Source organism: Engystomops pustulosus, chromosome 7 (assembly GCF_040894005.1).
Source record: "Engystomops pustulosus chromosome 7, aEngPut4.maternal, whole genome shotgun sequence".
Classification (NCBI taxonomy): domain Eukaryota; kingdom Metazoa; phylum Chordata; class Amphibia; order Anura; family Leptodactylidae; genus Engystomops; species Engystomops pustulosus.
The window spans coordinates 69,139,531-69,160,150 of record NC_092417.1 but is presented as its reverse complement, the minus strand read 5'-3'; the positions used below and the strand labels follow the sequence as shown (position 1 = coordinate 69,160,150).

The 20,620-nt window shown below is 41.7% G+C and overlaps 1 protein-coding gene across 4 annotated transcripts in view; it reads right to left on the bottom strand.

Annotated features, from left to right (window-relative positions):
• Nucleotides 1-4,023: 4,023 nt before the first annotated feature.
• Nucleotides 4,024-20,620, bottom strand: part of PRIMA1 (proline rich membrane anchor 1) — a 70,305-nt gene continuing 53,708 nt past the window's right edge. For 2 of the 4 annotated variants that reach the window (XM_072116297.1, XM_072116298.1), the window contains exons 5-6: nt 7,934-7,994; nt 4,024-5,985 (exon numbers count right to left, since the gene is read on the bottom strand). In XM_072116297.1, coding sequence (XP_071972398.1) covers nt 7,979-7,994 — 16 coding nt within the window. In that variant the 3' untranslated portion in view covers nt 4,024-5,985; nt 7,934-7,978. The remainder of the gene's footprint in view (nt 5,986-7,933; nt 7,995-20,620) is intronic. The other 2 variants (XM_072116295.1, XM_072116296.1) reach the window with 1 other exon arrangement.

The following is a 20,620-nucleotide window of genomic DNA, read 5'->3' as shown; positions in this document are numbered from 1 at the left end:
ATTTGTTCTTCTGGTGAGATGGACCATAACTCCATAACTGTCCCTATTCAACCTATTGGTTTAAGAGTTTTTATAGCCCTTTGACTATTTGAGACTTGGGGGGGGGGGGGGGTGCATGTAGACGATGTGACTGCAGAGGCCCTTTGAAGCTTGGACACATGTTGTGTTCATAAACAACCTAACTCAATAAGGCGAATTAAGGTGGGGCTGGGGGAAAGTATTTTTCTTTTTGGGTTTTTTTGGTCTACATCCTCTCTAGATTTACCCAATATTTCCATTATTCATAATTTCTTTCCTATTGTAACCTCTTTCTGAAAAGTTATCCACCAACCTATGCATCTGAACATGATATTCTGTGACATTACTACATATCCTTCTTGGCCTACTAAACTGACCCTTAGGGATACCTTGGAAGGTTTTTGGAGCATGGTGAAATCTTGACACAGTAAATTGTTCCTATCTGATGGTTTAGAGTATAGGATGGTTACAAATTTCAACATCTTGATAATGTATGACATCATGGTTATATTCTACTGTGAACTGAATAAGACGGTGGCATGTATTTAAGTAAGAAATTAACTTAATTAGTGTTTCTTCATCATTACTCCATAACAAGCAGATGAATTGATCAAATCTGACATTTTAAACAAGAAAGCTAGTACACAAACGGGCAGATGTATCAAGCTGTCTGAAAGTCAGATTATTTCTAGTTGCCCATGGCAACCAATCACAGTTCCCATTTTAAATATTCATGAGCATTGGTCAAATGAAAGCTGAGCTGTGATTGGTTGCCATGGGTAACTAGGAATATTCTGACTTTCAGACAGCTTGATAAATCTGCCCCAAAGTTTTTACGTACTCAGAAAAGAAGCACCTTCCCATGTTTAAAATGGCAACATTGTACAGCTATCATTAAGGGGGATACATTTAATCATCCGGGTAAAGGAACACTAATAGATATAAAAGGTTTTTTCACATGCCAAAGTTAAAATGTCATATATATGCTGAAATGTCCGTGCGGCATGGCATATGTTGGACAGACATCGAGGAGTATCAAAACCCGATTAAACGAACACAGATCATCTATTAAACATTTACTTTGTTCAGACAGTGACAGCAAACTGAAAAAGACAAATAGTGCTAGACATGAAACAGGAGTAGTGAAAAATTTAAAAGAGAAGTCACACAGGATCTATGATCTTTGTTGGCTTATCCTTGAACAGATAGAAGGCACAGATAGAGTTAACATAGAACGTAAACTCCTCCGTAGGGAGGTATATTGGATTACGGAATTGCACAACCTCCATCCTAGAGTGTTTTTGTAATAGAATACACTGTATGTTGGATGGATAGCATTGGCAGTTCCTTAACGTACCTTAAAGGGGTTATCCGGGTTTAAACAATTTCTTATGGCCGGGCTGGAGAGGGCTATTTAAACACAATAAACATGTACTTACCTCCTCCGGTGCTGCCGATGTCCCGCGCCGCGGCCGGTCTTCTCTGTGCGCCGGTTTCATTACAAGTGCGCACAGTGAGCTTCCGGACGGCCGGAAGCTCCCATGCGCACCATCTCCCAGCGCTTACAACGCTGAGAGATAGGGACGGATGGGAGGAGCCGTCCACATCGCGGACCGGAAGCTCCCTGTGCGCGGCTTCCGTGCCCCTGTAAACAAGGGCTCGGATCGAAGAGACCGCGGCGCGGGAAATCGGCAGCACCGGAGGAGGTAAGTACATGTTTATTATGTTTAACTAGCCCTCCCCAGCCCGGCCATACGAAATTTTTTAAACCCGGATAACCCCTTTAACATCTACTTCTCATGTCTGAAGAAGGAGGAGTTCCCACCCAACCTCCACGGTTCACACCTGTTCGTTTCATGGAACCCCATGAACTGCTAGACGCTAACTTACAATTTACTCACCATAAGTTATGGACGATATATGAAAAGAAAGAAAGTTTTACCTTTTTAATTGAATTATGAAATAAATGTGAAGAATTTTTAAATGGTGGCATACATAAATGATGGCATACATAAGGATTTGGTATCAGTTTCTTACGTTTCCTTTGGCAAGGCAGTTGATTTAGTGTTGGGAAGTCTGCTTTTATTGCCTGTTTACAAAGTTGCACTTGGCTTTAGCAGCTTTTTTGGCAGGTTCGATGGTGAAGCTGCTTGAGGTACACTCTCTGTTGGGCTTGCTGGTATTTACTTGCTTGTCGAGATTATGTCCATGTGATTTGTTTTTGTCTTATAACGGGAGGAAGGGTTGTAAAGCCACAATCACTAGCCCTGACATACAGTTGTTTTCTGATGCATCGGGTAGTCTGGGTTTTGGTGTGTTGTTTGGTTCAGCCTGGTGTGCTGAGCGCTGCCCTGAGCATTGGCATAATAGAGGTTGGTGCAGCAATCTGAAGCTGTTGGAATTGTTCCCCATAGTATTGGCAGTGAAATACTGGGGTTCTGCTGCGTCCAATAAATCCATAGTTTTCTGGAGAGAGAACATGAGGTTTCTGATAACGCTATCATTTTAATATCATTTAACACTGCCGAGTTTGTTTTAGCACTAGGAGCTGCTTACTTTAGAGCCGAATATCTGGGTGTTAGGTCCTCTTTAATGAGTTTACAAAGAAATATCTACTATGCCTCAGTAAAGTGACTACTGGTGATTTGGATGTGTTGATATGCAGGCCTTTAAAAAAAATCTACTACTGGATTTCTTTTTATTATCCATGAACTGATAGATCCCAGTAGCATGATTAGAACTATATTTTTATAAGAATATCTGCTCCTGTAGTTTACTTATAAAATAAGCAAAAAATATGTTAATGGATTACAAGTGTTTCGAGAGGTGTCACCAGAGTCCCTCTGTGCTTCAGGGGCTCTGACTATTACAGGCCCCCAGAAGCACTTGCGACCTGCCTCCCTGACACCCCCCCTGCCTGCCAGAAATATTGCATCAGTTGATACTTTTTGCTGCTGTGCGATTTTCAGCAGAAGACGTAGAGAGTTGGAGAAGTGTTTTTGCTTCACTTGTGTTCCATTAACATAAATAAGTGAATTTTATATATTAAGTACAAAAGTAAAGCTCCTGGTAAACATGCAGTTCTAATCAACCTGCTGGAATAATGAAGACTTAAAACATACTTCACCTTTCGACAAACTTTATAGAAATCAGTAGTGCTGTAGGGCCTAACAGAAAGCAAGTCCACCTACTCCACTGAATGTGTAGTGTCATTTTTGATGCCCATTTTTTCTTCTTATGGAGTGCCACATTTTTAGGTAACCACCTTTATCCACTAGGCTCTACAAAGTACTGGACTTCCCTACCTCTCCTCTCAGTCTACTGCACTACCCATACTCTTCGGTCTGTCAACAATTTTAGATTATTCTCTTCTACAATCCAAACTACCCACTCGTGTCTCCGGGACTTCGCTTGAGCTGCACCAATGCTCTACAATGCCCTGCATCAGATAAATACCACAATTCCAAAGTGCAAACCTACCCCAATAGACCTTAGGCAGGTCTATCACATTTCACTAACCGCCAATGTTTCTCATCTCCTTTATAACATACCTTAAGACTTGATATCATTATACAGGTTACTCTGCATACCTATGCGCCCTGGATTCCCTGGATTCATGCCATTTATTTATTTAAAGACTGGAACATTGTGCAAGCACTTACCTCCTGGGTTACCCTTTGTTCCTAATAGATTGTAAGCTCTTATTGCAGGGCCCTCCCTCTTATTGCTATATCTGATGACTATTTATTACTCTGTAATATTAGTATATGTACCCCAGCACTGTAATGCACTGTGGTATATGATGGCGCTCTAAAAATATACTATAACCATTATTAATATGTCCAGGATGCTCCTGAAAAGAGGGATGAAGGTAGAAGAAATAATGACGCAGTATATGGAAATGTGCTGCTCCACTGCATGACTCTTCCAGTAAATATAATAGATAAAAAGAAATACATGTAAAAAGTTTCCCTTCCAGTTAAAAATGATTACAAAGTCCGTGTATAAGTTCAATATATTTTATTATGACTGAGTATAGTGAATAACCCTACCAGGATCCACGCATATTAAAACAGTCTTTTCACTGTATCACGTGCTGCGCTAAGCTGTGAAGATTGCGGAATACATGAAAATGAATAGTCATTCATGACACAGGATAATAAGTCACATTTATTAAGGGGACATCACTTCAGGCTGCGGGGCAGGGGCTGGCTATAGCGAGGCTAAATGGAAAGGAATATGAAAGCTCAAACAGTATATATAATATCTGTATAAAAGGGGTTTGTGAGGTTTTAATTGTAGTCCACCTAATTCCACAATGAATAATATTCACAATAATATAATTCTGTGAGAGTTGTTACAAGTATCTGGTCTCAATAGAGTTATATTGATTTTTGGGGGGAGTTAAACTTTGTGTACTGATGGTTCACAGAGAATAGATTGTAGTATATGGGGGCAATGTTTGTAATGGTGGTAGACATAGGGACATGTAGGCCTAGGAACATTGAGCAAAGTTTTATGATGGTAAAGATGGAGCTAATTGATCATTGATCTGTGCAGTAGCATTTACAGAGGAACTTGGATCCCTTTGTGGTGCTGGTTATTGACATCCAGAGTAAAGGTTTTATTATTTGCTTACCCTTTTCCATGACCGTCATCTAATTTCTTTGTTGGCTAACAACACAATTCCTCTGGAGAATTACACTGCACAAGTTTCCACCTATGGAAGGTGAAGGTGTGCGGTGCTTACACCACTGTGACTCATCGATGGGACAACAAAATTGCGATCAACCAAAATTTGATTCAAAATAGATCTACTACTACTAATAATAATAATAATAATGTTCTGCAATCCCAAAACAGATGAGTGATGGCCCACGGCACTTAATGCTGCGGATTTACTACAATATTATGAGTGTGCAAATTTTTATGTAACCTGTAGACAAGTTTTACAAAATGAAATCTGATTGGCTGCACACATTACACTATTGTGTTAACCTTTACATATAAGATGCATCATCCATTTCTGCAATGGAATTAAATACCTAAAAGGACAATTAGGTAAACTCTGTATATTTCAAAGCACCAAAATAACTTCAATGAAACGCTAACTCCAGCAACGGCCAGTTGAATTGAGTCTATCGGTAATATGTAGGGTATTCTCATATGGTTAATCAGAGAATCTTTTTCTGCATTTTTTGTAAGAATATGGCAGATAGTGCTAGACAAGAACCTTAGAATATTAGCATTTGCAACAATGTACCTGCTGTCCATGAACTGTATGTAATTCTCCTACGATACCCCAAGCGGTCATGCCACTGGTCAGTGGAAGGCATTTCCCTCTTGGAAAGCACTTCCTCACTACAAAGCATTGGACAACTTGTATCTTCCCCAATAGTTAAATAATGCACTGTCCCTATTGTAGGTTCTCGCCTTGCAGCTTTGGGTTATTGCATAGTAGTTACTCTGCTTCTGTGTTTCCTTAATATTAAGTGCATGCAATTTTGAGAATATTTTTTACATTTTGGGCCTGTCCCATAATAAAATAAAATAAGGTTTGTATTCCAGGGTATGAAAATCCTGTGCATGCAGGTGATGCTGTCCACTTCTGCCTTGCGTTGGACCTCGCTGCCAGTTCCAGAGCCCTATATGGGCAGTAAGTATGGGGAGCAGACTCATGCAGTAAGAGTGTCATTGTGAGTTTTTCTTCTCAATGCTTTGGGTGAGTTTTTAAACTTCACATATTCACTTCACCCAAACCAGCACTGATCATCTGTGTCTAGCTCTTCATACAGAACTTCTCTTTTATACTCCCCTCCAAAGCAAAAGTTCAACACCTTCTGAAAGGTGCACATAAGGAGGAATTGGGTGGCCACGATGCTTGGTACATGTTTCTAGGCTGTTTCAAGGGTCATTGCATATTCAGCAGCCCGCGTTGTACCATTTTCATCTTTATGGAGTGGTTTCCTTAAGCAAAAATAAAATGTGAAAAAAAGAGAGAGAGAGAAAAGTTATTAAAATAACATAACAATGGATCAGTAAGAAAAGTGTAATCCCGTATTAGGCTCTAGAACTGCACTCATTATTCTGTTGGAACTGTAAAAACATTACATTACTTATTTTGTACGGATTCTGAGTTACATCCTGTGTTATACTCTAGAGCTGCACTCACTATTCTAGTGGTGGAGTCATTGTATATATACTCATTACATTACTTATCCTGTACTGATCCTTAATTATACTCCAGAGCTGCACTCACTATTCTCTTGGTGAAGTCACTGTGTACATACAGCACATTGGGGCAGATTTATCAAGCAGTCTGAAAGTCAGCTTTCATTTCACCAGTGCTCATGAATATTTTAAAGGGGAGCTGTGATTGGTTGCCATGGGCAATTGGAAATATTCTGACTTTCAGACTGCTTGATAAATCTGCCCCATTATTTACCTTGTACTTATTCTGAGTTACAACCTTTATTATGCCCCAGAGCTGAGCTCAATATTCTGCTGGAGGTTTCACTGTCTAGATACATTACATGACTTATCTGTGCTGACTCGAAGTTACATATTGACTATACGCCAGAGCTGCACTGACTATTCTGACGGTATAGTCATTGTTTACTTACATTATGTTACTTATCTTATACTGAGCCAAAGGCCTCACGCACTCTACCGCATTTTGGTCCATGTGCTAGCCGCACAAATTGCAGCTAGCTCATGACCTCCACTGACTTCTATTATGCACGGTCACAGTGGTTTGAGATACGGCTACCGAAACGTGCTGTGAAATATGGAACAGGTCATATTCCTAGGTAGAAGCAAATAACATATGTGGCATCACCGTGTTCATCAGCAGGAAAAAAATCCTACACCTTTGGAGTGTTCTGGACACTCTTAGTCATAGCCGTCATGACTAAGACTAGAGACAGAAGATATCCAGTGCTGGAGTAAATCATATTTCTTTGGTTCAAGTATCAATTGTCGGGGTCCAGACACATTCCAGAGCAAAATGTCCTGTAGGATGGAGGTGAGCACCAACCAACACCAACAATAGTACATGGCCTGTTGTTTGTGGCCCAGATATTGCACACAGTAGTTTGCATGTAGTCAAAATGAAATACTTTATTATACTGCAGAGCTGCACTCACTGTTCTGCTGGTGGAGTCACAGGGGCACATTTGCTGCACTATGTGCAGTTTGTCTGCAGAGGGTGCCAGATTCCGGATTTCTGGTGCCCGTTCTTAATGAATCTGGTGCCCTCTGCACTTTTTATGTGCACCTTTAACAAGGGCCATACTACACAGTTCTATTGGACTTTGCATGTTAAATCTGGAGGCGGAACCCCCTCTTCAGTGCAGAAATTTGGTATGCGACACAAAATGGTCGCATGCAACACAAATGTGGAGCAGCCACTACTTAAATTCCTGTGCAAGCAGTTTTCACTATAAAGATTGTGCAAAGTCTGGCACTAGACTGGCACAAGGCCTTTAGTAACTGTGGGCCACTGTCTACATACATTACTTATCCTGTTGGAGTAATAAACACTTTGAGTGTTTCTGGTGTAACATATACAATCCTCCCTCAATATACTGCTCAACAATAATAGAAAATTGGTAAAACACTGAATACAACATTGTATATAACTGGAAATGAAAACATGGTGATGTAATTTGTGGTCAGTTAAGTATAAGTAAAGAACAGAATTAAGAAAGCTTAATTTATGTATAACCACATAATGTCAATTAGATTGAAAACTTGAAGATTACAATATGTCAGTCCATTGTCATTAGTTAACAGAGAGGATTTTTAGTTAATTTGTTTCTGTAATATATTTTTTTTGAATTTTCCTCTGTTTGTTTTAGAACTCATTATGGTATAATAGAAGGGTTATTTGCAATGTGGTGCTCTGGGTTGTCACCTGGAAATGGAGATAATCTTTTTCAATAAAGCAGATCTTCTTCTCCTAGGACATCAAAGGGCTGAAAATGAACCAGATCCAGACACTATTATTATATTGTAGTGATCTCTTAAGCTATGGCAGTACAGCTCTCAACACTTGAGCACCTCTGTTGCAGTGACACAGGTTGGAGGCGCCAGCTGTAAGGTTTCTCAATAATCTTGATACAACAATGGGAACATCCTGAATTGGAACATGTACACCTTAAAGGCTACTAACTGGCCCTGACCTTATATTTCTGCATAACTGCAGATTTGCTAAAATGTTTCCCTATTTTATAGAGTACAGCCCTGCAAACAAGCCCTTAAAGGAAATTAAAACAAATCTACCGCTTTACCAAAGTAACAAACACCTACACATACTCAGATGTCCTCCTCCTCAATCTTTGCTAAGATTGACATGCTGAGATCACATGGATAAGAGACTTATAAAAAGCAGCCCGAAACGCAGGAACAAGATGTCCAATGCCCAGGCGGCTTATTACGCACGTCCTTTGAAGAGGGAGGAATCATTCACATCTCTCACATAACATCACCACCCTCTATTAGGATGGGAGAGGGAGGTGGTGAGGGCGTGCATAATGTGCAGAATGGTGAGCTGGACATCTTGTCCCTGCACTCCCGGCTCTCTTTTCTAGGAAATCAAGGCATGTCAAGACTAGCGAAGACAAGCACTAGGATCAAGATGAAGAGGAAGACATGTGAGTATGTGTGGATGTTTGTTACTTTGCTAAAGTGGTAGATTACCTTTAATCCCTGCAAAATAAATACTTCATTAAAAACGATGTTTTAAAAGCACTGCCCTTATCCCTAAATAGTATCAAAGTATATAAGACTGGAAAAAGACGCAAGTCCATCAAGCCCAACCTTTAATAATTAAATAAATGTTTTATCCCCATAACCAGTGATATTTTTTAGTTAAATAGTTCCTTTCCATGCTGCAATGTTACAAAAAGCAGTTTGTAAACTTATATGCAACTCACCTGATGTGAGTCATTTACACTCATGTTTATGTACCAAATCACATGAAATCACAGCAGCCTGTTTAGAGGATGGGGAGGAGTCGAATTCCATGGAGGATGGGGAAAAGTAGAAGTCTGACCATTCCCCTAACTGGCTCACCACGCCCTTTTTACCCCAATAGAATCGGATTAAAAGTGGTAGAGTGGAAGTGGAAGAGCCGTCTCTTCTTAGTCAGTGGAGCCTAATGAGCCAGCTCACTAAAAATATCCGTAATTCCCATCACCACTTTATGCATGATGAAGTCTGCTAATGTTAGGAGACTAAAGATCCTGTGATAATGGGACATGGAGAATAGTAGGTGAGAGGGGCCAGATGACAAGCCTTCTTTGATGCCAGGGAATATAATATGAAGTTGACTTATGTGGATGTAAGGGAAACTATTTTTAGCTAAAAGAAGGGTGCCAGTTAATAGAGATCTGTGACAATATCTATGTCACTAGCTGTATATGAAAAATTGTGGTGACAAGTTCCCTTTATAGGGGATGGTAACAATTTTTTCCAGATACCAGAATGACACAATATTCTGACACATAATAATGACACATAATTACACAGGGTTAAGGGGAGCAGGGGATTTTTTTCTGTCATATCTTGCCAATCAGGACTCTGCATAAGCTAAGTTTATTCATGTTTCATCTGTATGCTGGTTCTCCGGAGTTTGCTTGCAGAGTTCTGCCCCAGTTTATTATCCAACTATCCAGATATTTGAGCAAATTTTGCAAACATTTTTCCTGCATCTATTAATATTGACTGTGATAATGAGTGGTTATTCTGGAATGGAATCGCCTCCCGCTTGTCCGAACGAGGTAATCGCAGCCGCAATTTATACAACATCAATCATGGCAGAGATGAGACTGACATATTTTTAAATGGAGACTGCAGACCTTTTCAAATCCTGACTGTAATGGAAGGAAATAACACGGATTGTCTGCAGACTGTATAATAAGAAGTTGGGATACGGTACAATGGTTGTCAGCAGCAGACGTACAAACATTTGCATTTTTACCTGTGACATGACAGATCCGGCTCAGGCTTATTAATGGGAGGATTTGATAATCAGACAGCTCTTAAAATCTCCCCTTGGTGAGATCGGCAATTAGCAGAGCATAATGGAAGCAAAGAAAAAAATCAATTCTATGTTGATACCGTTCTCGGCAATTACATCAGAAGAGGAGGAAGCGGCCGACCAGATGTGTAACCATATTGTGTTAACGGCCCCTGGGTCAGCACATTCCGTCCATCAGATGTGATGACTTCTTCAGCATCAGGCAGCCATGTTTACATACACATAGACAAATTATGCATCACAACTTTTTTCCTACATTGCTGAGCTGTAATTCTTAATCTGCAGCACAGTTCTATGAGTACTATGACCAGTGCCTTCACCTTAGCTTACCTGGAGTTAGGTGACTTGCACTTGTATGTAGACACTTATGGATTCAAATTCTTGTCTGAGAATCAGCCCAGGTACGATCCTTTGTTTTCAAAGAACCATTTACATAAATGAGTGAAACCGTCAGTGAAAATGGTAGATAGAGATGAAAACACTTTTTCTTTGCATGCTACAAAACTTCATAAAACAATAAGAAAGTATTTTCTGAGAATAAGCCACCATTCAGACTTCAGCCGCTTTCCATTCTCCTTTCCAAAACTTTGGCTAGAATCCCTTTGTTTTTCTGCAGAGGAAATTCATACAAATATAGCTTAGCCTGTTTCATCAAATTCTTAGGTAGATTTATTGTAGTGTACTCACATTTGAAAAGTTTAAATACACATATAAATTCCATCAAACCAGGACACCAGCCATCCGTGCCCAACCCTGGATTTCACCTAAAAGGCTGCTTTTGGGGCCTGATGGTTGTTGTTCGTGTGGTTTGATGGATTTTATATGCACATTTTAACTTCTTAAATGTGAGGCTACACTATGGTTGTATGAATTTCCTCAAACTGAAAAAAAAACCGAAAGGATTCTAGCCAAAGGTTTGTAGAGGAGAAAGGATGGATAATTGATAAAGTCTGAATGGCGGCTTATTCTCGGAAAAGACTTCCTGATTATGGATCTTGCGAACTACAGTCGTTACAGTCGCTACAAGTGTTTTAATCTCTATCTTTGGTTTTCAAAATTGGATATTTTGGATCAGTCCAGGACTGTTTGCAGCTTTCATTATCATTGAGCAGCATTGAAAGAATGAGGTATAGTCAATGAAAATGGGTCAATGGGGCAGATTTACTTACCCGTAGTAAATGTACCCCAATATGTCTGAAGTTGTGTATGTGCTTTTGTGTTGCAGATCAGACATATGGTGGGGCATTTATACATTTTGGCACAGGGTCCGTGTTTTTGCCACACGAATCACGTTATAATTTTCACTGGGATGTTAAATTGTGTTGCAAGATGTTAATGACGACCCGAAAGGTTTAGAACTGTCTCCCCATTCATGAGGGTGACATAGAACTCTGTACACCAGGTTTTTGCAGCTCTAAGTGTGCCCCTAAAATTTACGCCAAAAACGTGTTGGAGACTAGATGCGCAGGAAAAATTTCAGATTCCTAAGCAGCGCCTCAGAATTCTTGCCTTTTCAGGTTCCTTAAAGGCCATGCTCAATGGGGATTTTGGAAAGGAAATATGTAACTTTTCCTCATAATGGAAACTTTTCCTCATTGCTATCTTGAAAGGCATCAATGCATGACTTACAAGAAGCCTAATAGCATAATGTGCTATAATACAAGCATCATTTCTTCCACGGGGCGCACCGAGGGGGTAAGGGAAAAAAAGTACTCACCTTCCCGCGCTCCCCATGGCTCCGCTTCTATCTTCAGCAGTAGCATGACCCAGCTCCATGCCTACGAGCACACGACATAACGCCTTGTGTCTTCATAGTGTGCATGCGGGCTGAGGGCACTCAGCTGGGTCAGGCTACTGCAGAAGATAGAAGAGAAGCCACGGGGAGTGCCGAAAGGTGAGTACTTAGTGGGTGACATGATGGCCCACGGCTGTATAGACTGGTGGAAAGATGGGCAAATGTAGGCAAAAATTTAGATGACGTCCCTTCTAAGAGCACTTGTTTTAATTCTAGCCCCCACCTTTGTGATATGATACGTGACCAGGGGCTGGGCTATCTTGTGGGCGGTACCACTATCTTGTGGGTGGTACCAGTGGCAAGCATAGGTAATAAAAGTCTTCTGCAGAGGGCACTCACCCTCTTTCTGGGTACTTGCTTCTCTCCCTCCCTCCCTATGTTCTGGTTCCTTGCTTTACTTTATTGTTTAGTCACAGTGGGCGGTGTATGTTAAGTTGGTTTCTGGCCTACATGCCCATAAGGCTGTCTGGAATATATATACACTCACCGGCCACTTTATTAGGTACACCATGCGAGTAACGGGTTGGACCCCCTTTTGCCTTCAGAACTGCCTCAATTCTTCAAGGCATAGATTCAACAAGGTGCTGGAAGCATTCCTCAGAGATTTTGGTCCATATTGACATGATGGCATCACACAATTGCCGCAGATTTGTCGGCTGCACAGCCATGATGCGAATCTCCTGTTCCACCACATCCCAAAGATGCTCTATTGGATTGAGATCTGGTGACTGTGGTGGCCATTTGAGTACAGTGAACTCATTGTCATGTTCAAGAAACCAGTCTGAGATGATTCCAGCTTTTTGTTGATGTTGGGTACATTGTGGTCATAAAGGAATGGACATGGTCAGCAACAATACTCAGGTAGGCTGTGGCATTGCAACGATGCTCAATTGGTACCAAGGGGCCCAAAGAGTGCCAAGAAAATATTCCACACAACATGACACCACCACCACCAGCCTGAACTGTTGATACAAGGCAGGATGGATCCTTGCTTTCATGTTGTTGATGCCAAATTCTGACCCTACCATCCGAATGTTGCAGCAGAAATCGAGACTCATCAGACCAGGCAACGTTTTTTGAGTCACTGTTGCCTTTCTATCAGCTCGAACCAGTCTGCCCATTCTACTCTGACCTCTGGCATCAACAAGGTATTTCCGCCCACAGAACTGCCGCTCACTGGATGTTTTTTCTTTTTCGGACCATTCTCTGTAAACCCTAGAGATGGTTGTGCGTGAAAATCCCAGTAGATCAGCAGTTTCTGAAATACTCAGACCAGCCCTTCTGGCACCAACAACCATGCCACGTTCATAGGCACTCAAATCACCTTTCTTCCCCATACTGATGCTCGGTTTGAACTGCAGGAGATTGTCTTGATCATGTCTACATGCCTAAATGCACTGAGTTGCCACGATGTGATTGGCTGATTAGAAATTAAGTGTTAACGAGCAGTTGGACAGGTGTACCTAATAAAGTGGCCGGTGAGTGTATATTCGTATATATTATTTTGTATCTTGGTCTTGAATTCTTGTACTTATAGAACGTGAAAAACTGGGTGGCACTACTGGAAGTACGTCAGATAGGCTAAGGTGCTGGTCTATATATTTCAATACGATCTCTATCAGAGAGTCCCAGTATAAGACAAATGGGTATTGGAACGTGGAACAGTTGATGGGAGCGCTGTGGTGCTCTAAATTCCTAGCGTGAGGGCATACAAAATGTAGAAAGATAAGAAAGGAATGGCACTCACCGCGTTGTCTCCATCCAATGCAAATTTATTTGTGCATATGCAACACCCTCGCCGATGCAAGGCGGAGGAGTGGTTGCGAATACGTCCCACCATGTAGCTTGCAGCCTGTGTAGGGTCTAGTCAGCCCCACAGCATGTCACTACATCACACTACATAGTCCTTATAGGACACAGGGGAACATTGCAGTGGTAGATCCTGCCTGGTAAGGCAGGAGTTAATTGTTTTGTATGATGCAAGATCTGTCGTCCAATCACTTGTATTGCATTCTATCCAATGTAAGCTGAGAGGTAATTGGAGGAGCAACCACCACCTGACCAAGGGGAGATAATAAAACCCCTGGCCAGGAATGTTCTAGAGGAGTAGTTAGCTGAGCAGTAGCTCAGAAGCAGACTGGAGTCTCTCCAGTACAGACTCTTCGGAGTCTGTACAGCTAGCACACCAGACCAGAGCAGGAAGAGCCTAGCCCCTGCCTGAAGAGTGGAACTAATAGCTAGTTAGTGAGGAAAGGGGTATCATCCTACCTTCAAGGGTGATACCTGAAGCAACCCAGGAGAAAGCTGAAGCATCCTACTAGGACACAGCTACCTCCCAGCCTGCCATCTGCATCCAGGCTGGTGATCTACATCCTGTGGCTCCCTCCAAATACCTCTCCAGTACTCCACCATCTTGTTAAAGGCACGTTGCTGATGTTCCTGTCGGTTCCAATAAAGAACTGTAAGTGTTTCTGTTCAACCTCTGCCTCCGTCTGGTCCCTGCTACTCCGGCTGTCACCATCACGGGCACCCTGTCCACCACACAGAGACTAATACTCTAGACACCAAAGGGTTGCCCCAGGGAGATCCGCTGTAGCAGCCTCTCACTCATCATTTCTTGCCAACACCACCCTGCTGGAGACCTGCCAGGCTTTAGGACAGCCCTCCGGTTCCCCATATCAAGCACCGTGACACAAGCGTGCTTAGGCCGCAACCGCCAGCCACTCAGGTACTGCGGGCCCAGGCTGTCTCCAGGCCCCAAGAAAAGGCTAGGCCCCGGTGGGGGATGTTGCACATACTCACAAAAAAACAAGAAGTGTCGTTACAGGTCAAGGGGAGGGGAGGACGCAGGGACTCAAAACATGACAAATAAGACAGCTGTTTCGCGCGCTCGGCGCTTCATCTGGCTTGTCTGTTCACACACATGTAAAACATAGCGGGCATTTAAACCTGCTAACCACGCCCCCTGAAACAGGAAGTGGATTCTATTGGTTATTCCCAGTAAATGTAGAGATCAATGCCTTTATTCATTAAATATACCCCGCAAGTCAAATGCACTTACCGGTAGCTAGGATGCGCTGTGATCCGCTCTCATCCAACCAACACTGATATGGACGGGGCGTGCTGCGCACAGCCGCCCCGTATCTGGCGCCGCGCATCGTCATCGCCACGGGTCAGCTGTCACATGACACGCCCCCCCAGAGACGTCAGCCGGAGAGGCGGGGACCAGTCGCAGGCTGCGCCGGAATAGGCGCACGACTGAGGGGTAGAAAGTGTTGCTGTGGTTACAGCTGAAACAATCTAACGGCATTAGTAAAAAAAGGGAGTATAGAGCGGCATGTGCTTGAAATATATTTGGGGAGAGGGGCTGAGTGGGTAGCAGGAAAAAAACGGCCTGTATTTAAAAACTGTTTACCATTAGTACCTCATGTCAGGATGGACATGGGAACCAGTGCTAATTTTTGCCCCAGAATCTTAAAGTTATGTCTCGTATTGGGGAAAAAAATAGCTGTGTATACAAATACGCAGTGGAATTACATATTATACATAATGTTGCAATTGGTGATGTTTCTTAACTTAGTTTCTTTTTAGTTAGGGATAGGGATTGTAGGTACATATATTTTGTTACCTTTAGTGGGCGTAAAAACACATATTCTGGACCATATTAAATAAATACACTCATGTCTAATTTGTCATTGAGTCCCAGGGGGCCTAAGGCTCCTGTGCGCAGAATCCATTTACCCTCTTTTTGTAATAGGAGGCGCTGTCTGTCGCCACCTCCTCTCAAAACAGGTACTCGTTCTAGACCTGCGAATCTTAGGATCTTAGGATCAGAATTTTGGTGTGTTTTTATGTGCTCAATTAGTCTGGGTGCTCCCAAACCTGTCCTCAAGGACCTGATGTGTTCATAGAACCGTCTGTTTAGGCTTCTAATGGTTTTTCCTATGTAAAAATTACCACAGTCACAGAAGATCACATAAACCACATAATCAGTCTTACATGTTATGAGATGTTTCAATTTCACCATCTGGCCTCCGCAGTTTATCTCTTTAGCCTTTATAAACTGTGTGCAATAGCTACAACTACCGCAAGGGTAGTTGCCCTTAGGGCTACTCGTCTCTAGCCAGTTATCAGTGGTGGGGTTAAACGCACTCCTGACTAACTCCGACTTAATAGTTCTCCCCCTTCGGAATGTTATTAGGGGGCCCCTGGCTGCTACTTCAGTAAGTTCTCTATCTGCTTCTATTATGTGCCAGTTTGACCTAATAACCGATTTAACCAGTTCGGCCTGGGGTGTGAAATTAAAGGAGAAAACAAATCTTTCATTATCTATTTTGCCTCTTTGTTTTTTGCGGGCTCTGTTGCCACTACGTATTATTTCCCTATTCCTTTTAGCTCTCTCAAAAGCTTCTTCTATGATTATCTCCGGGTAGTCTCTTGCTAAGAGGCTGGTTTTCAGCTCTTGGGACTGTGTGAGAAAACCCTGTTCTGTACTGTTAATGCGGGACACTCGTACAAACTGGCCGTATGGAACGGCTCTCTTAACGTATCCAGGATGGTAACTCTGGAAATGTAGGAGGGCGTTCTTAGCTGTACTTTTTCTAAACACTTCTGTCTCAAGGATTCCATTCTTTTCTAGGAGTGCCTCCTATGCTATGTTCATGGCATTGTGAGTGTTAAGATATTGGACCATATCTTTAAACTGCTGCTCCGTTCCTCTCCATACCATAAAGACATCGTCCACATAACGTTTGTATGTCTGTATATATCTCAAAAAGGGGTTCGTCTCAGAGAAAATGTATTTATCTTCAAATATGGCCAGAAAGAGGTTCGCGTATGTACAGGAGACCGGAGTCCCCATAGCTGTCCCCTCTTTCTGGCCATACCATGTATTGGTTTTGAATTATTACTGTTATTAAAGGGGACTGTTCTGGTTTGGATACATGATGGGGTTACATGTCAACTTGTGGGGGCTGCAGTGTGCTGGCTTCCTTTATGCTGGGGGAGGGGAGTAATGTTCTGGATAACTGTATACTTGGGGCAGTGACCGGAGCACTGGAATTGGTCCTGGTACTGTGTTTCTCTATGAAGCTCGGTTCTTGTAGCTTTGCTCTGATGAAGTATATATATGTTAACCACTATAATAATAATACATAACAGGCACAATATTATAATTTGAAAGTACATTTTAATTAAAACGGGAACACTATATGGGGGAAGCAATGTCTAAGGTAACTTAGTGGGATGGAGTGGCATACACTATAATCCATGCATAAATGCATGTCTCTGATATTTTTAATTTGTGAGTGGCTGTTAATGCTAAAAATTGGGGTGCATTATTTTTATTTTAATAACCCTGGAGGTGGGGGGAGGCATTTTTTTAGATTCGCCCTGTACAACAAAATACTTAGAAACAGCCCTGAGATATTAGTCAAACCACTATGTGTTTCCCAAAAGGAATATACTAATCTGTGGACTCATCTGTGGACAGTTGGAAAAGTTAGAGAACTGTTTTATGTGATAGGCAATCGATAGAACAAAATAAACTAATTTTGGAGATTTTGTCTTTTCGCGTAAACTTAATAAGACAAAGTCCTGTTTGTTCAGCAAAAGGCATTATATTTTGGTTATACATAAGTTATGTCTATTTATATTGTCTGCTGCATAATTGTGCAAACTGCATGAAGTCAATACATGGAGAATTAGATACAATAAGCCCCCTGTATAGAGCCACCACTTTCCTGGACACATCACTATTTAGCGTCCACTTATACTTGACAATTATGATGACTCCCTTGTTTCTAACAATTAAAATAATATTTGGTCAATGTTAACTAAGGCTAAAGTATAAAACTGCTTTAGTTTATAATAGATCAGTCTCTGGCCAAGTATAGAAATAGAAAAAATAAATGAAAAAATATCCTGCTCAATAACTGGACGCTCTAGGCAAGGGGTGTTTAAAGGCTATTATGGCCCTGGACGCAATACAGTACAAACAATATAATTGTAAGTGACTTTACATTAGAGGCTGAGGTGTGACTCGGCATTCCTGGTGTAGACCGCATAGCGCAAATGTCACAAGAAGGTGGGACCGCTACCTAATTTATGTTTATCATCATCTGCCATTTATCTCTGTATTAAAACAGGCACACTGTTCACTGAGTGCAGAAGTTATAAGTGACCTTGTTATTTACTATATATATATATATATACACTCACCGGCCACATTATTAGGTACACCATGCTAGTAACGGGTTGGACCCCCTTTTGCCTTCAGAACTGCCTCAATTCTTCGTGGAATAGATTCAACAAGGTGCTGGAAGCATTCCTCAGAGATTTTGGTCCATATTGACATGATGGCATCACACAGTTGCCGCAGATTTGTCGGCTGCACATCCATGATGCGAATCTCCCGTTCCACCACATCCCAAAGATGCTCTATTGGATTAAGATCTGATGACTGTGGAGGCCATTTGAGTACAGTGAACTCATTGTCATGTTCAAGAAACCAGTCTGAGATGATTCCAGCTTTATGACATGGCGCATTATCCTGCTGAAAGAAGCCATCAGATGTTGGGTACATTGTGGTCATAAAGGGATGGACATGGTCAGCAACAATTCTCAGGTAGGCTGTGGCGTTGCAACGATGCTCAATTGGTACCAAGGGGCCCAAAGAGTGCCAAGAAAATATTCCCCACACCATGACACCACCACCACCAGCCTGAACCGTTGATACAAGGCAGGATGGATCCTTGCTTTCATGTTGTCGACGCCAAATTCTGACCCTACCATCCGAATATCGCAGCAGAAATCGAGACTCATCTGACCAGGCAACGTTTTTCCAATCTTCTACTGTCCAATTTTGGTGAGCTTGTGCAAATTGTAGCCTCGGTTTCCTGTTCTTAGCTGAAACGAGTGGCACCCAGTGTGGTCTTCTGCTGCTGTAGCCCATCTGCCTCAAAGTTCAACATACTGTGAAGAGATGCTCTTCTGCCTACCTTGGTTGTAACGGGTGGCGATTTGAGTCACTGTTGCTTTTCTATCAGCTCGAACCAATCTGCCCATTCTCCTCTGACCTCTGGCATCAACAAGGCATTTCCGCCCACAGAACTGCCGCTCACTGGATGTTTTTTCTTTTTCGGACAGTTCTCTGTAAACCCTAGAGATGGTTGTGCGTGAAAATCCCAGTAGATCAGCAGTTTCTGAAATACTCAGACCAGCCCTTCTGGCACCAACAACCATGCCATGTTCAAAGGCACTCAAATCACCTTTCTTTCCCATACTGATACTCGGTTTGAACTGCAGGAGATTGTCTTGACCATGTCTACATGCCTAAATGCACTGAGTTGCCGCCATGTGATTGGCTGATTAGAAATTAAGTGTTAACGAGCAGTTGGACAGGTGTACCTAATAAAGTGGCCGGTGAGTGTATATATATATATATATATATATATATATATATATATACATATTTTCAACCCATGCAGGATCAGTACAGCTCTAATCATTGCTCTATGCTCCTGTAGTGAGACAGGATTGATAGGAGGATAAAAAAGTCAAGTGATAGAACTTGCCTGGAATAGTAAAGTGCACATGGAGAGTTTAGTAACAGTTCACAGACAATTTATCCTGGGACCACGTGTTACATTGATGGTTACACCTGTATCTGCTCTGCTCTGCAGAGAGTGAACTTACAGAAATGTTCTCTAAATATTCCTCTGTGTCCTATAGCAACAAAGTCACAACACTTGGTAACTATAAACCACCAGGTCAGTAGTTAATGAAGCAGGAGAGGTCTATATAAACTGACACAGGAGTGCGTATTTGTCCTCAATTATGTCACATTGTAGTATTGAAATAATATTTTTAACATGTTGGTTATGTTATGCTGTGTGAAATTTGCAGTCTTATTTATTTTAATAATTTGTTCTAGTCTGTAATACTTACCCAGTACCTTTAAAGCGACACTCAACAAAAACCCTTTTTATCCCTTCTTGCTCCCGGTACCTGATTTGTCCGAAAAAGAAGCGCAGACTTTCAGGGGCACACATTTCCCTGCCGTACGGTCTCCTCTCTGCTTTCATCATGACTGTTAGATTACTTTACCTCTATGTTGCTTTACAAAGAATCTGTAAGATAAACTAACCCCACTAACTAATCATATCTTTGAAAATTGCAGTTATACAACAGTACAAGCATTTCTATGTTGTTTTTCCCCATGCATGTAAACTTCAACAATCCCCGAAAAATTCTGCGCAAGGCACCATGGAATATGACACATGCGCTGCCATATTGGCTGTGATTGTCGCTCTCAACAACGTCACATGGAGCATCATGATTGCTGCCAAAATAGTGGCGTCATGCAGTGGGCTCCTTTGCCGGCTGCATGTAAAGGATAACACCTGCAATCGGTGAACCCGATGCCACAATGTTTGGTGCGAACCTGAACATTGAGGTTCAGGTGCACTCATCATAATGGTCATTATACCGGTATGGGGTTTTGATTGCACAACTTGTAGTTTTTTAATAGTACAATTGAGGGCATCACATATTCCACTGACATACTTTTATTAACCCTTTCTATACAGTATATTTCAAAATCAGCAATTTTATGCAAATCTGTAATTTTACTAATAAAATTTGGTTGCATTTAACATGCATTTAATATAGAAACTTTTTTCCTCTGGGTCTCTACAAATACAGCAATAACAAATAATTTATTCATTTAAAGTACTGCATTTGCACAATGAAAACTGTTTGGCGTG